Genomic DNA, 18,847 nt, shown 5'->3' with positions numbered 1-18,847 from the left:
ACATAAGATTTTTAAGTAAAATATACAAATAAATAAATAAAGTAATTATTATATATATTAAAAGGGGTGTGAATTATGCTAATATTGTACCCTATACCATTACCATACATGAATACTACTACATGTGTGGGCAATTATCAATTGTTACCAGTTTTTCCACTCTCCTTCATTTGGATTCAAATACCATCACTAACAGTCATTAACTATAAGCTACACTATCCTTGATCATATACCTAAACAATTACTAAGATTAAGATTGGTATTATTGTTTATTATTGGAATTTTATTAATATATATTGTCCTAAAAAATTTAAACAACAGCTCCCGATGCGTTCTTTGTTTACTAATTATTTAAAACCATAACATATCAAACCACAATTTTAAATAACTACTCTTAATCTTTATGCTCATACTAAAACAATTTTTTAAAAACCACACTATTCTTTGTTAAATAAATTACAAAAATAAATTTCAAGGAATTGAGTAAAAGATATTATGATGTTAATTTTGTTTTAGTTTTGATTCTACTTAGAATATATATGTCATAGTTATTTATTTATGAAAACTCTTTATTTAAAAGTGTTAACTCAAAAATTCGTTAACGATAATGAAACCTTGTAAATAAACGTAAAATATTTATATCTGCTAAGTATATGTAAAATACAATTTTTTTTTACGTGATTTTGTAGTTAAAATTTACATACTCCACAAGTCAGTATTATTTCTGATTATTCTTCTACAGTAATTATGGATACACAATAATATTTCTAGGTATTTCTAACACTTTATCGCTGAAGTCTTTTTCTCTCCAAAAAAATTGATCCCTATACTCGTAGGCTCCATCTCTATATATAGAATTCAGTTACTTTATTTTGATTTTATCTAGGTAACCGTTCATGAAACGCACGTGGACAATTCCCATAAGTGGATAAATGAAATAACTGCTTTTTATCCTTATCATAAAGTAGTTTTCTTTGCCGAGATAACATATTACAAATATGGCCCGCGTTCTTCAATGATGTTCAAGAATAGCTGATCGTATTCCGTGAGATGCTAGTTAAAACGTTTGTCCTCGCGTTTGCTTTTTATGACAATTCTCGAAACAGCCTTTAAGAACACCGAGATAGGTCATAGTTTGCTTATTTTCCTTAGTCTTTCAACATACTCATGAGTATGTGGATCAATGAGTAAGAAGTTCTTAATAAAGAATTCATTTTCTACCCTTTCCAACAATATCACTTTGGATCTTGTATGCTTCTGGGTTATTCCTGCTAACTCCAAGATAATCACAGAATGTCGTCGCGTCGCCTAACCATGTACTTTTATCGTTGTCATATGTTGGCGTTATTGTAACACAATGTGAGATAGATATCTCAATTAATTGTAGCCTATCCCAAGATAAGATAACCGTTGAATTAATTTATGAATCTTCTTTATTTTTGAGACTAATATCCCTGTGTCATGTCTAGGGGTGTGCATAAATCGATCTAATCCAATGACAAACGACCGATCCAATCACAACCGACCGCCAAACATTGGATATCCAATTGTGATCGGATCAGATTGGATGTTATTTTTGAATATCCAATTGGATCAGATCGGATGTTGGATGGAATGTCTAAAAATCCAATACATCCAACATCCAATTAAACTAATTAGTATTTTCATTAAGTTTGGATGAGTAATTAGATTTTATAATGTTACACGTAAAATATATATGTATACATAAAAATTAACATTAAAATTTTACTCTTTTTTTCTTAGATTGGATGGATCCAGTCTAATCCAATACATATTGGACCTAAAATATTGGATGGATCCGATCCGATCCAAAAAATATTATTCTAAAATATTGAATAAATCCAAATTAAACCAATAAATATATATAAAATACATCCAACGGATCGATTGGATGACTGAAATCAATTGGATCGGATCGGATCAGATAGTAAAATCTAACATCTAATATATAATTGGATTGGATCTGAATAGGCCTAAAAACATTGGATGTGATCCAATGAACACCCCTAATCATGTTCATATTTATGGCTAGAAAAATGGGCATAACAAAAAGTATAATAAATATGATTTTCGCTTTTGAATTATAAATACTAATTAATTGTGTTCTCAAATTTTTTTTACATTGTTTTAAATTCTCTTAAATTATGGGAGAGGGAAGCGTGTGGGATTCAATAATGTTAATAGTTTGGGTGTACTATTCATCAATTTAATAATATAAAAGGCACAAATATGCCGTGATTATACTTTGGAGATGTGAGATATAGTTATTTGTCAAATTTTTAGCTTGTCACGTCAATATTTTTGGATAGAAGAGTACAATGTTAGGCCTTGGAATACTAGGATTTTTTATTTTTTGAAAAAAGGGGGTGAAATTTTATTCAATTTGAGAAACTATCCTCCCTTACAATAGAAAGCAAATCTGATGGAGCAAAAAACTCATCAAATATACAACTTGACGTAAAACAAAACTGTCTTGCAATGTAATGAGCAATCCTATTTGCAGATCGTATAACAAAAGAAAGAAAAACATTATGTAACTCAGAGAGAGTAGCAATCGACAATCTTGAACAAGTAAACCAAATTGAGATGGCATTTGAACTGAACCCTTAATAGCCTGAACAACTACTAACGAATCAGTTTCAACTTCCACTTCAGTTAACTTCTTCATCTTAATCTAACTAAAGACTTCCTTGACACCCACAACTTCAGCAATCTCAGGGGAAATCATACCAATTTTTCTATTTGAGAAAGCTTCAAGAAGCTTACCATTATTGTCTCTAAGAATGAAGCCAAACCCAAACTGATTCTCAGTTTCAAAGAGAGCCCCATCGACATTGATCTTGAGCTTAGTTAAAACAGGTTTCGTTCAATGCTCTCTACCATTACTAAAGTAAACATTTAGTAAAGGTATGGAACCATTTGATTGAGCATTGTTCCAATTGTCAAGATTAGTCTTAGTCGATCGAATCACCTCAGAAACTTTGGTTGATTTGTTGCTCCATAAGAGATATGGTACCTAAATAAAAATATTATGTCATTATCCACGTGTCATTTTCTTATTGTCATTACCTAAATATTTGTTGATTAGTCTAACCGTTAAATATTATGTCATTATCCACATGTCATTTTCTTATTAGAATATTTAAATTAATTTTTTTTTTTAAAAAAATAAAAATTTAATGGCGTGGACTAATAAGGAATTGTCACGTGGCAATTTACTTAACAATTAATAGTCAGGTACCTACAAAAGTTAGGTATTATTACCGCCAAAAATTAAACTTAGGTATTTATTTGTAACTGAGAGTTAAACTTAAGTATTTATGCCGCAAATTACTCTACTAAAAGTGACAGTTTTTTATTTAAGTTTGGTTTTTCATTTTTCGATTAACTTAGTTGAATATAAGTTTTTTTTTTTTTGTTAATTAACATTATTTTTTCTCAATTCTATGCAAATATATTTTTGACTATATTATATTTTAGGTTGTCATGTACAATTTTTGATTGATTGTATTTAAATTTTTATAATTTTATTTTATTTATGATCGTTAATTTTATTTTCGCTTTGATCACAACTTTTTTGTATTATTACTTTTTTTTTTTTTTGAAAAAGAACTTGCCTCATTATCATCACAACTTTTTAGTTGTCTTATTTTACAATTCCATCATGAATTCTATTATAAAAATTAATATATTATTATTATTATTCAAAACGTCATTATTATCTTTTTTAATATATATATATATTTATATATATATATATAATATATATATGTGCGTGTTTTCTTTTAATTTTTATAAATCTACAAAATTTCTTCATTTAATTTTGAAATTGTTATTATTTTTTTTAATATATTTTGAATTCTTTTTATTGTTCTAAAAGTTTTATTTTGTTTTTTGAAATAAATTATTTTAAAAGCTTTAAGCATTTGTATTTATTTATTTTTTTTTCAAAAATATACTATTATATATTTCTTTTTATAGAGCTTTAAAATAAATATTTTTTTTACTAAAATAATATTATTTAGTTAATTAAATTATATATAATATTTTTATTTTAACCTTCAAAAATTAATTAAACAAATTGGATCTATTTAATGGACATATTTTATCTTTATTATTACATTATTCGTTTTATTTTTGAAAAAAAGAAAATTTTACATCTCATGTGATGTCACCATGTATATATGTGCATACACATGCATATTGTAACGTCCCCGCTTCAAGCCTTCATTGGGCCCTTACACCCACGGACTAATGGCTCTTATACCCGAGTACACCACTCTGGCTGCTTCATGGACTGATGACTGACCCTACAGACCAACACGAGTGTTTCTAGCGTGCTTTGTCCTCACTCGCACGCTTCCTGGGAAAACTTCCCAGGAGGTCACCCATCCTTAAATTACCCCAGGTCAAGCACGCTTAACTGTGGAGTTCTTTCGAGATGGGCTACCGAAAAACAAGATGCACCTTGTTGATATAGGTAGTACCAATCAATCCATTTAAGCCCTCTTCAACTGTGTAGTCCCATACCTACACAGTCTCAGAATCATCCCACTTGACCTTCCCCAGGCGGTGTGAGATTGCACAGCTTACCCGGTATTTCCCCTTACGGATCACGGGACTACTGACTGTCACACATATATAAACCAATATTTTCATGGAAGTTCACATATTTTGTCAAATGTTTTATAACTTTAGAATCATTGCTTGTTTTCTTATTGACTAACTTGTACGAAAAGAATTGTATTGCTATATATGTATTCTTTGTGATTAATTATTGTTTTAGTTAGTTTTATTTAATTTTAATAACAATAATAATAATTAATTTTAGGTTGTGGTCCCTAATTTTGAAGAAGTGAGTTTGGAGTGGATGTTCATGCCATCCTCTATGTCCTTTCAAAATTTGAGAGAGATTCGTATATCAGAGCATGATGAAATGATAAATTTAATGAATTCTTCCACCGCCAGAAGTCTAGCACAACTTCGGTATATAACTATTATCAAGTGTAAAGAAATGAGACAAGTAATTGTGGATGAGGAGGAAGCTGGTGAGAATGTGATGGTCTTCCTCAAATTAAAGACTTTAACGCTTCATCGTTTACCCAATTTGAAAAGCTTCAACTGCGGAAATAGTGACATACAGTTTCCTAATTTGAAAAAAGTAATTGTGAGTGAATGCCCTCACATGGAGAATTTCTCTTCTGGAAATGTAATCACTTCTAATTATAAGTTGGCTAAAATATTTACAAAGTTAAAGGATGAATTCTTCATCGATGCGATGCATGCAAAGGGCATAGAAGAGGTTTGGAAGGGTGATCTCAAAACAACCGTAAGAATGATTTGGGAGGAAAACAACAAACAATTGGTATGTATATATGTGTGTATATATATATAAACCAATTAACCCTAATTATTCTTGTTTTTATTATAAATCTATGCGTATCAATTATGAATTATTCCTCTCTCTGGACATTATTTTTATGTATATATTCCTTGATTGATTGTTGTTTCAGAACGAGCAACCCATGAAGAGTGAAGACTATCATTCTTGTTCAACTTCTTCTTCCGAATAATTAAGTTGGTTCAAAATAAAACGGTAAGAATATTTTAAAATATTCGAAACTCTTTTTTAAAATATTTTATATCTTATATATAAATTGTTTATTATTCAAGTTTTGGGGTTTTTGATACTGGATGAAATTGTGCTATCACTGTGGTCCATTTATTAGAATTTATTAGGAGCTTTGAATAATTATATGATTTTATTATTATTAGGGCTTTTTTCATAAATGTACAACAAAAATAACATAATTACAAAAAATGTGCAAAAAAAAATTATTTTAAAAACTTATATATTTTGAAAACTTATTACATGAAACCATACATTTTAATCATTAAATAATAAACTATGTTTATTAAAACTCAAAATAAACAATTTCGTAAAATTAATTAAACAGTTTTATAAAAATAAATAAGTTAATTTTTTTATTAAAAGATAAATGTTTATTATCTATTTTAATATGAATTATTATAATTTAATAAGATTTTTTTTTAATAAAATACAATATCAAAATTATAAACATTAATGTATATAAATATAAATCAATACTTAAAATTACTAAAAATAAACATGTCACATAGAGTGATATAATAAACATATCTGAATATTATTATTTTGTTTATTAAATTAATTAGTATGTTTAATAAATAGAAAATAAAATAAACATATATATACAAAGTATTTTTATTATTATTATGTTTATTATAATTGTAAACATAAAAATAGACATAGACAATTTATACTATACTAAAATAAGTATATTTTTTTTTTCTATTGTTACTATATATTGATTATTTTCTAATGAATTAGTGAACGAATTTTTTATTGAAGTATAATTCTTACATCAAAAAATAAATAAACAAACATAACTTTATAAACTCTAAAAATTATTTAATTAGAAAAAATAAACATGACATAATAAACAAAGAAAAAGATAAAGATAAACAATTTTTTTTATATATATTATTTATTTTCTAAAAAATAAACATAACACACATAGAGTGATATAATAAACTTATGTGAATATTATTATTTTGTTTATTAAATTAGTATGTTTAATTAATAGAAAATAAAATAAACACATATATAAAATGTTTTATATTATTGGTATGTTTTTTATTATAAAGGTATAAACATAAAAATAAACATAGCCAATATTACTATATATATAATAATCAATAATTATTACCATATATATATATTATAAAAGAAATTGAAAAAAAGTTTTTAATTATATATAAAATGTATGAGAAAATGATAATAAGTTTTTTTGCACATATTTTGTAATTAATTAAAATAATGTATACAAAATTATAAAATGCCCTTTTTGCTTGGGAATTATGACAAAAATCTAGAGTTTGGAATTTTACAAAATTAGAATTACTTTCCTTTTTGAAATCAATTAAAATTACTTTCATATAATAAAGTTTAATCACATTTTGCATTGCACACATATGCTATAAATTATTGTTTTTTTTTTGTTTTATTAACTTTATTTATATTATTAATTGAGGAGTTTGATGACAAATTATTTTTATTTTTTATATTTTTTATCAAGATATTTTCTATTAATCAAACATGTACAAATTTAAGAGAAATCCTCTCAAAACAATGCTTTACAACCCTTTTATCTTATTGAGAACAACTCTATCTATGCTAGATAAACTCCTTTCTTTAACAAGATTAAGTCTGCACTTCAGACTTTCTTTAATTCTATCATTAACACATCTTGGACTCAAGCATTTATTCTCATATATACAAATATTCTGATTCAGCCATATACAATATATTGTACCTGCTAAGACAACAAAGAAAACGTCCCAATGAGTCTTCTCGATCGGTCTCTTTTTCTTGAGCCAAATCTGAAGATCCTCAAAATTCATAGGCTAAAGTTGACTACCAAGCCATTCCTTAATCTGTTGCATGATTCTCCAAGAGTAAGGGCAGTCAAAAAATAAATGAATATGTGACTCAAATTTCCACTCACAAATAGGGCAAAGCCTTGTATCTATTGGCACATGTTTCCTAACTAGATTATCTCTAGTTAAAAGATTGTTGTGAAGATATTGCCACATAATGAATCTATGCTTTGGGGCCGAAAGTTTGCACTATGTTGTTGCCATAAACTCATATTGTTCTCCATTCACGAGCTTAGTATAGATCTTCCCAATCTTAAATTTTCCATTGACCTCTGCTTGAACAATGTCCTCCTTGGTGAAGACATTCCTAAGTCTCAAGAGCTTTCTCCAATACCAACTCACATTATTTTTTAGCTCTAGAGACCAAATATTTTTTCCCTTTAGGTAAATGCTATTCACCCATTTGACCTAAAGCACAACCTGTTTAGAATTAATTGCCCAAAGGTACTTAGCTAACAATGCCTTGTTCCATTTAGGACCCTCTCTTAATCCCAATCCTCCAAGTTTTTGGATTACAAACAAGTTCCCAAGACGCCATGCGCATCTTACTTGTATTGCCTTTTTCTCCCCATAAAAAATTCTTGCATATCCGATCTATCTATTCGGCCACCTTTTGAGGGGGCTGAAAAATACTCATCCAATAGCAACGAATTCCAATCAAGACAGTGTTAATGAGGAGAGCTCTACCCGCAAATGAGAGATGACGACTAGCCTAAGTGTGTAGTTTCATTTTGAGCTTCTTGATGATGGTCTCACAATCCTCCTGTCTCCATTTGGTTGCTCTAAGGAACACTCCAAGGTATTTCAATGGGAATTTCCCTGTGCTAAAGGGTATCATATGCTGTATCTCCTATCTAGTTGCTTCATTAACTCCTACAAAATAAATGTTAGACTTGTGGTGGTTTTCTTTGAGCCCCGAGCAGTTGCTGAAATGAGAGAAAGCATCAGCTATGCTCTTGATTGAGTTAGCATTTCCTTTGCAGAATACAATAAGATCATCAACAAAGCATAGATTGATTAGTTTCAAACTCTTGCATAAGGGATGAAGAGCAAAACTCTTTTCTCTAGTCTTCTATTTTAGAGTCTGAGTTAAATATTCCATCACCAGAACAAAGATCAGAGGTGAAACCGGGTTCCCTTGTCGTAAACCTTTTGCACCTTGAAATTTTCCATTCAGCATATACTGAATTCCTAACACAGCCCATCATCCATGTAATAAACTGTCTCAGAAAGCAGTAGGTTTTTGGCAAAGATTCCAAGAATTCCCAATCAATTGTATCATAAGCTTTGCTTAGATTAATTTTCATAAAACATCTGGGAGAGATGTTCTCTCTTTGGTATCCCTTCAAAAAATTCTATCAAATGAGTACATTATGAGAATTATATAAGTGAGAATTATATATTTGAGTAAACTCAGAATGAGCTGCAATGGCTGCCGAGTTCTCCGAAAAGGTTGCAATGATAATTGTATGCTTAGAGAATGTCTACAGTGGATTGAAACGCCTCAGGCTCAAGCTCATGCCACTCTCTCCGAAAAGTTTGTGGGAGAGAACGATTCTGAATGAACGCATTCTCATCTACAAGGATCGGTAGAACTTCAGAAAATCTCGAGCAAATCATCTTTAATATACACTTGTATAAGTGTTGCAACATGCTATTGGGTTGTAGTCTACAACTTGAGAAGGAGTTTCAGTCTTTGGAATGAGCATGAGAAGAGTCTCATTCAGCTGAATCGGTAGTTTCCCATGCAGAAAAAATTGGATGACAGCAGATGAGATTTCTTTGCCCAATTCTGTCCAAATACTTTTGAAGAATTTTGACCCGAAGCCATCTGGTCCATGGCATTTTAGATCTGGTATGGAGAATAGTGCTTTTTTCACATCTTGCTGAGTAAAAGGCTTGATGAGATTGATCTGTTGCTCTAAGGAAAGACATGGCCCTTCTTTCACTATTTGTGGAAGAATAGATTTTTGTAGTTACAGTTGTAGTCCCCATGAAACCCTTAAAATAAGAAAGAAAATGAGTGATAACTTTTGGACAGTCATCCTCAATCTTGTCATTCTCATTAATAAAGGTTGTAATCCTATTTGCCTCCCTTTTTTTTTTTCTTAATATAAGCATGGAAATAGGCTGAGTTTTCATCTCCAAATTGCAGCCAATCTACCTTGCTTTTTTGTCTTAATAAGCTTTCAATTTGTTTACTGTTGTTGGTATGTTTGTCACGGGCTGCCTCTAGTTCCTCTTGGGCTTTACACAGTGGGGGTTCTGCTGTAAATCCATGCAAGCCTTATTGTATCTCTCCTTTTTCTTCTCATATTTAACTTTAACATCACCAATCTTTTCTCTATTAAAGATCCTAAGATCATCTTTGTAGTCAATTCATCTTGACACATACAGCCACTAGATCTCTCTCCTTGACTTTCTTCCTCCAGCAGTTGAGGACAGAATTACTAAACTCGGGATGCACAATGCACATATTAAAAAACTTGAAAGGATTGTACCCCAAACTCCCCAAATTCAAGCTTTTAATTACAACAAAACAGTGATATGAGATTATACGTTTGGCAATATTATTTCTTGGTGAATGAAAATATGACTAAGTGTGACACATTTGCTAGTGTGTGCACCCAATAGGGAGCCAAAATGGTGAAGGAAAGGAAAAAGAGAAGTTACAACTTGAATAAAGCTAGAGTAAGCAGAGAGAGACTTTGAGAGAAAAACTTAGGAAAACTTGACAATTCTGGTCAAGAATTTGATTAAGATTAAGAACGGCAATTCTATTGTCTTTTGTTTGTAGAAAGTATGAAACCAAAGAGGAAAAGAAAGCATATACCATTTCAGATTCAAGATCTATAGTTTTCTGTCTTCATATTTGATCTAGTTTTGATTATCAAAATTCTAAGTTGTTTTGGATCTTTAATTTATGATTGAAATCATGTTTTGATGGATTAGATCTTGAGTAATTTGAGGTGGTCTAAATTATTTAATGTTATTTTTCTAAATAAAAGTTATTATCAATTTCTGTGAAGTAGTTACCATCAAAGGTAGCTCAATCCCTGACATGCTCTGTTGAGCAACGATAATAAATGGATCATTGGAGCTGCTCTTAAGATTGATCCCCTTCTACTTAGCCTGATGACATTTATAGTTGATGATTTGGTGTCATATAATTGCATTAACAGTACTTATGACTATGAATACGTTTTAGGTTGTTGAGTTATACATAGTTGTTGTGATTAATTAATTTATTGGGTTTCTCGAATAATTTATCTGTTGCTGTGTATGTGTAGGTATGGGATTAAAAAGCTAAGGAATAGGATGGAGTCGGTAGCTGATGGGGATCTCTTAGTCCGAGTTATGCATAATGTGACAAATCCGACTTGTACGGTTGCCAAGTCGTTCATGTCTTTCAACAACACACTATTTCAGTCTCTTATTTTCTTTTAAGAACTTATGTTTTGCTCTAAAAAAAAAAAATAAAAAATAAAATCTTGTGTTTTTTATTTTAATAGAAAAAAAAACCTTGTGTTTTTAGTTACATTACTTTTCGCAAATTTTATGTACCAAGACTTATTTTGTTTTTTATTGTTTGGTCGTTTGGGATTTCAACTTTTGCATTAAAGACAACTTTATTTTGGTTTAAATTATCTCTTTACAGTTATTACTTATTACACTTTTTAAGTAACTCGTAACCAAATTTTCAAAATGATTAATTTTTAAAAGTTGATGACCATTAATGAAAAATAAGGTGGTCTAAATTATTTAATGTTATTTTTCTATTTCTTTTACCAAGATATGTTTGAAATTTTTTCTTCTCTTTATTTTTTCTCCTGTGTTTAACTCCAAAAATTATTTTTCACTATATTGGGCAGTTGGATTTAAGAGTGGTATTATATATCGTGCTTTATTATTCAAGATAGTCATTTTAAGACGTGATAAATATACAACGGCCAAAATAGATGGGCATATTTGCTACAGTCTCTACACTTGAGAGAACTTATTTCTTAAGAATAATAAAAAAGGTGAAAATTAAAGAAAGTCATAATTGAAGAATAAAATAAACTCCTAAATAAAATTAGAAAAATCGTAAAAATATTTAAAATTTAGTGAAATCGTATTTTTGTAAAAAAAAAAATTGTGTGTACTTGTGAAATAATCTTTATCTCATTTGTCCTCTATTATTTTTTTTTTTTTATATAATCCTCTATTTAACTTCTACTTTCTTGTTCATTCCTCCCCTACTAAGTAATGTTGGGTAATTATCAAAAAGAGAAATTATAGTAAATGACCTCAAATCATAGGACTATGTTAGTTTATGTCCTCATTTTAAAAAAATATAACAAATGATCCTAAATCATAAGACTATGTTAGTAAATGTCCTCATTTCAAAATCATTAATTTTTTATTTTTTATTTTTTTAGAATTAGAAGCAAATTATTTAAATATTATGGTATATCTATATTAGTTTTGTTAAAATCTTTTTTATTTTAAAGTTATGTCATTTTTTTTTAATTTTTTATGAGTTGTTGGTATATAGATTTTGTTGTACGGTATATTTCTATTTTGTTGTATGGTATATTATTATTCTTAGATGATATATATTTTTTGTTATGATGTGTATAATAGTGGTATATAATATTATTAGCATAATAAAATATTTTATTGTATGTATATAATTTTATTGTCATGCTACATATATTTAATTATTATTTTTATATTATTTGATTGTATGATTATTTATTTTAAATAATATTTAATTAGTTTTTATTTTATTATATACAATTGTCATGGTATATATATTTTAATTGTGGTATATAATTTGGTTAGTATAGTATACTTACATATATATATATTAGTGATCTATATTTTTATTATTATTATTTTTTGTATATATGTTTTGGTGTATGGTATATGTATTTTTTGCTATACAGTATATAATTTTTTTAAATAATATTTAAGTTCTATTTTCTATTGTACTTTTGTTGACATGATATATAATTTTATTAGCATCCTATATAATTTTATTTTTATTTGTTGTTATTATTATATATATTTCTATTGTAAGGTATATATTTTATGTTATATGGTATATAAGTTTTATTGTATAGTATAACATTTTATTTTAGATAATGTATGTTCAGTTTTTATTTTAGTATACATAAAGGTGATATATAATTTTGTTAATATGATATATATAATTTTTTTAATAATATTATATTATCTTATTTTATTTTTTATTGTATGTATATACGTTTTCTTGTATGGAATATGGTTTTTGTTGTTTATAATATATTAATTATTTAATATGATATTTAGTTTCTATTTTATTATATATAAATTTTTTGGTATGTATTCATATTTTAATAGTGATATATATAATTTTGTTAGCATAATATATATATTTTTTGAGTATTAATTTAGTATGGTTATAGTTTCTTTGTGGTATATAATTTTATTACTACGGTATATTAATTTTCAGTATTACGATATATTTAATACTGCTGTATATATTTATATGATCTAATATATTTATTTATTTTTGTTACAATATAATAATATGCAATACTAAAAAAATTATGTAATTTAATTTTATTATTATATATATATTTTTTTTAAAAAAAAAGTGATAAATGTATTTTTATAATTTTTATTAGCTAATTTATTAGATTTGGCCATTTACTTAATTTTTTAAAAAGTGGACATTTACTAACTTAGTTTCCAAATTTAGGATCATTTTGCATCTCAACCAAAAAAAAAAGGAAATTTACATGATATACTAACTTTTACTATTTTTTTACAAAAATATTGCCAGGCGGTATTTTTTACTTTTTTATTGTGTTTTTTTATAAGTTTCATACTGCAGTATACTGTGTTATGCATAATGTGACAAATCCGACTGGTACGGTTGCCAAGTCGTTCATGTCTTTCAACAACATACTATTTCAGTCTCTTATTTTCTTTTAAGAACTTATGTTTTGCTCTAAAAAAAAATAAAAAAAAATTTGTGTTTTAGTTACATTACTTTTCGCAAATTTTATGTACCAAGACTTATTTTGTTTTTTTATTGTTTGGTCGTTTGGGATTTCAACTTTTGCATTAAAGACAACATTATTTTGGTTTAAATTATCTCAGTTATTACTTATTACACTTTTTAAGTAACGCCTAACCAAATTTTCAAAATAATTAATTTTTAAAAGTTGATGACCATTAATGAAAAATAACGTGGTCGAAATTATTTAATGTTATTTTTCTATTTCTTTTACCAAGTTATGTATCGCACTTTGAAATTTTTTCTCTAACTCCTCTTTATTTTCTCTCCTGTGTTTTAACTCCAAAAATTACTTTTCACTACAGTGGGCAGTTGGATTTAAGAGTGGTATTATATATCGTGCTTTATCATTCAAGATTGTCATTTTAAGAAGTGATCAATATACAACTGCCTAAATGGGTATATTTGCTACAGTCTCTACACTTGAGAGAACTTATTTCTTCTTAAAAATTAAAAAAAAAAAGGCAAAAATTAAAGAAAGTCGTAATAGAAGGATAAAATAAAATTGTAAATTAAATTAAAAAAATCGTAAAAATATTTAAAATTCCGTAAAATCGTATTTTTGTAATTTTTTTTTTTGTTGATTTTGTGTAATTGTGAAATAACCCCTATCCTATTTATCCTCTATTTTGTTCAACTTCTACTTTCTTGTTCATTCCTCCCCTACTAAGTAATGTTGGGCTTATTATTGGGCCCAAAGCAGTTCTTAAAATTTGGGCAAGTGGCCCAATCTTCATTGGGCAGACTACCAAGTCAGCAGCCAGCTATTAGGGGTGTTCGCGGTGCGGGTAGTACAATTTTAACCATATTTTCAAACCAACCTGCACATGCGGTTTTTCCAATTTTTTAAACCGCACCCACACCGCGATACTAAAAAACCGCGAAAATTGCACCACAAAAATAGTACGGTGTGGTGCAATTTTTGCGGTTTGAACTATCACAAAATATTGATCTAATCAACACTATTGTACTGTGTCCTTATAATAATTATTCATGACATGAAATCACCACTACTTTCTCTTTCCTTTTTCCTTTCGATTTTTTTTTATTATTTCTATCAACACTTAGTCACTCCTCAGTTGATTATTCTATATACTATTGGCAATATACATATTAAGACATACTACTAAAAATTAATCACTTGTTGTTGATGGTGTTGTTGAGAGAGAAGACAACATTTCCTTTTCTTTTTGTTGCTGAGGCGAAGAGATCAAGAGAGGGTAGGGATATGTAGAGTTATGGGTTTTGCCCTATGATTTATGGGTTTAGGTTGGGTTCATATGTATGAGCTTAATTAAATAAATATAAAAATTGAAATTTTAAAAAATGCGGTGCAGTTTGAACCGTGGTTTAATAATTCAAAACTGCAAATCGCAACCGCACCGTAAAAAATTTCAAACTGCATATTTTTTGCGGTGCGGGCGATTTGATGCACCCCTAATCACAAGTTTTGTTATGACTAAAAGTTAATTTTTTTTTATAGTGGTTGCCTTATACAGTTTCGAAATACATGAGAGATCTCCTCAATGAACAAAACTAAGTCTTTTCAATACTATTGAAGTTTCAATAGTGATTGTAGTGGCACTTTTTCAACACTTTTTATTTCTTAGTAACTCATATATATTTGTTATCCTCGTTAATATTAATTAATTTTCATATTCATAGAAAATGAAAATACTTCAACTAGGATTTTTTTTTGAAAATTAAATTAGAGCACTTAAATTATATAACAAAGATATAACACAAATAAAGAAGTATGTTGTATATAGTAAACATTTCTTCTCGATTTTTTTAATAAATGACTTCATGTAATGTTTTAATTCAATTTAATATAATTTGTTATTTGTATTTTTTCTCTTTGTCATATATATATTTGTTTGTTTAATTATTATTAAAAGAAAAAAAAAACTAAAATATATATAACTAAATCCTTATCTCTACAGATCCTTTAACAAAAAATTTAAATTAATTTTCATAAATTTGTTTTGCATTATGTACTTTATGAAAAAATATATATTATATTTATAATAATAAATTATTTATTTATTTATTTCTGGAATTTAAATTTAAATTATTATAGGTATAAATTAGAAGTATTTATACTAATAAAATTAGTTATAGACTTAAATTTAAATCATATATATTTTTTAATAACTAATACCTAATATTTTTCAATAATAATCAATAACTAATTTCTTTTCTTTATATATTAAAAGTACGGCATTTTTTGGTTTAACAGAATATACCATATTCTGTTAAATTTAACTAATAGATTTGATCTCCCGTTAATAAATAAACCCAATAATTAAACCAAAAAATTAAACAATCTTTTTTTAAATTAAAAAAAATCTTGTTAGTCACATATCTCTCTAACAAACCGTATAGGCTTTGCACTCAGGTATAGGTTTTTCCAATAAGTCTATTTCTATAAAACAAATAATAAAAAATAATTTACACCAACACAATCTTTTTTTTTAACCATTTCTCCACCTCTCAAAACATATTCTCTGCAGCATCGCCATATAGTCACCTATTCACCTCTGCGTTGGAGCTTATCAAAAATCTCGTAGCCGTCGCCTCTTCGTTACCAAGTATCACTCTCCATCACTATCTCTTACATGTATTGAACTATGATTCAATTTCATACTTGTAAGGCATTTAATGTTTATTAATTTTTCGTTGAATATGTTTTGCTTCCTTAAAATGGAAGAAAATCATGTATGGGTTAGCTTTTAAGTAGCTAAAAAAATCTTCAATTCTGAACCTCTAATTTGAGGTGATAGATTCTCTACGCTCAACACCAATCACCGTAAATAATACACAAACACCAAAAATTCATTGCGATCGAAGAATTTAATTCAATGTGATGAATATATGCATATATTTTCAGTATATAAGGGGTCAGGTCAAGTCATGTGCTAGATGAATGTATGTTTAACGGGAAAATTGATGATAATGTATATGGTAATACTATGAAGAAATAAATGTTGGGATCCGAAGTAATGTAGTTTACGTGTTTTGTTACTAATTATATTGTTGATCACTTGATTGTTGTATTAAAAAAAAATCAGGTGTTTATACACATTGCTATCTTAGATAAATTGAAAATATAGTTTGTTCCTTTGGGTTTGGGTTATTATATCCTATTATATCTCTTTCCTAAAAACAGATATATATCAAAGAGATACCCAATAGTCAGCGATGATTACAAAACTGCCATTTGCAAGGCCAGAAAGAAGCTCAGGGGTGTCATCTATGCGAAAAAGCTTGCTCCTCTTATGTTGAGGCTTGCGTATGTTTTCATATTGTGTTTTAATCTATTATCATTAATTAGTGTGTATCAGAGTCAGAGGACGGAGAAAGTGATACTGTTATTTGGGTTGTCTATTGCAGATGGAACTCGACTGCAACTTTTGATGTTATCATAAGAACTGGTGGCCCATTTGGTACAATGCGACTTGAAGCGGAGCAGAATCACGATGCCAACACTGGTCTTACTGATGCTGTTCAATGCTTGGGAGACATAAAAAAGCAATCTCTAGTGATCTCATATGCTGATTTGTACTAGGTGCTTTAACGTTGCTTATATTTTGGACTTGATTAGCGCCGTGTGAATAAAGTGAAGGTAGGATTTATGATGTGTTGTTTGAAATTAGTTGGCTGGAGTAGTTGCTGTTGAAATCACTGGTGGTCCAGAGATTCCTTTCCACCCGGGAAGAGAGGTCAGTGATTGAATTTTCCAGACTTTAAACTCTTTTCTATCATCCCATCTCATAAGGGTTGGTTAAATCGAATGAATGAAAAAGAAAGAGAAAGTAGTGACTAGAAAGAATGAATTTACATAATTCATTTGTGTTGCTGTTGAACACAGGACAAGCCTGAGCCGCCACCAGAAGGCCGTCTCCCTGCCTGCACCAAGGGTTATTGCGCTATTATAAATTTGTGTTTATATGTTTGTTTTCGTATTTATGGAGTTGTGGCCACACTTTGGTATTTTGGATTTGTTTGGTTATTTCAAAGCTTCATTTCGTACTATCTCGTTGATAATAATGATAAAATATTCATTAACTAATTTGCAAGGGCAGTGCTATGTGTATAACAGTGGATATCATGGATCATGGACCGGCACCCCTGACATTTTTGACAAGAGCTATTTTAAGTATGTTTTCTGTTACTAGCCATGGCTGCTATGGAGTTCCACAATAGCATATAGGATGAATTAGGTCGACAAATATATAGTTTCTGCGAAAATTTGAGCCACCGTGGACTTGATAATTTTTTTAGTTTATTTGTGTATTTATGCTTTTTTTTTTTTTGATGAATTACTCTTTTTAAAAATAAATATGTTTATATAAATACAAATATTCAAGCATGAGTAAATCAGAACAATTCAAAATCAGAATAAATAAATATTAAAGTATTTCAATAAATTCATAAACAAATAAATCAGAACAATTCAAAATCTCAAATGAACAAAATTAAAAATTTAGATTTATAATCTTTACAAATATGAAAAACTTAAATAAATCTATTTACCATTGTTGTTGCCGTTGCTTAGTTACTGAATTCTTAAACAAAAAAAAAAACTAGAACTTATATAAAATTAATATTTACGTGGCTATCTCTCATCTAGTATTTAATATTAAGGTCTTATATCTTATTCATGATATTCTTTTCTTCCCCTACTTCATGCCTAAATTCTCGTGTATGTGCATTAAAGAGGGCAGTTAGTTCATTATATGATTTATTTTATGTGCAAATTAAAATTATTATTGAGAAGGATAGTAACAACTGTATAAGTAAAATACAATTATGATAACAATTTTGAATGTAGTATTAAATATAATGAGATATGATAATGACTGCGGTTTTGAAATTATATAATGAGTTTCTTTATATATTTAATTATCAGCTGTGTTTTTGATAAATATCATGATTCTTTAATTTCTTATAATCTCTTCACTACACCTTTAAAAATATCTCTTTGATTAAATGATTATAAAAAAAAAAATAAAAATTGAATAAATTAACAACAAATATCAAGTGTAGAGACTCTATAGCAAATATACCAACTGATATTTGTGTTTTAGATATTTGTTTTGACTAAATATATTAGTGACAAAAATTACAATTTGTTGTGACTAAATGTATTTTTATAAGTCACAATACTTGTCGTGACTAAAACTAAATTAGTGAAAACTTGTATCTAAATACTATGTTTTAGTCACAAGTAACATTTTATTGTGACTAAAAGTCACATTTAATTACAAAAAAATTATGTTGTGACTAAAAAATTGT

General features: G+C 28.0%; 1 protein-coding gene and 1 pseudogene across 4 annotated transcripts in view; both read left to right on the top strand.

Annotated features, from left to right (window-relative positions):
• LOC115695182 (probable disease resistance protein At4g27220) overlaps window positions 1–10,989 on the top strand; it is a 67,046-nt gene extending 56,057 nt beyond the window's left edge. For all 4 annotated transcript variants that reach the window (XM_061117750.1, XM_061117752.1, XM_061117751.1 and 1 more), the window contains 3 exons: window positions 4,853–5,386; window positions 5,535–5,617; window positions 10,791–10,989. In XM_061117750.1, coding sequence (XP_060973733.1) covers window positions 4,853–5,386; window positions 5,535–5,594 — 594 coding nt within the window. In that variant the 3' untranslated portion in view covers window positions 5,595–5,617; window positions 10,791–10,989. The remainder of the gene's footprint in view (window positions 1–4,852; window positions 5,387–5,534; window positions 5,618–10,790) is intronic.
• On the top strand, window positions 8,929–17,727 carry LOC115707061 (L-ascorbate peroxidase 2, cytosolic-like; annotated as a pseudogene).
• Window positions 17,728–18,847: the final 1,120 nt, after the last annotated feature.

The sequence above is a fragment of the Cannabis sativa genome, chromosome 6 (assembly GCF_029168945.1).
Source record: "Cannabis sativa cultivar Pink pepper isolate KNU-18-1 chromosome 6, ASM2916894v1, whole genome shotgun sequence".
NCBI classification, from domain to species: domain Eukaryota; kingdom Viridiplantae; phylum Streptophyta; class Magnoliopsida; order Rosales; family Cannabaceae; genus Cannabis; species Cannabis sativa.
This window is presented reverse-complemented; position numbering and strand designations above follow the sequence as displayed.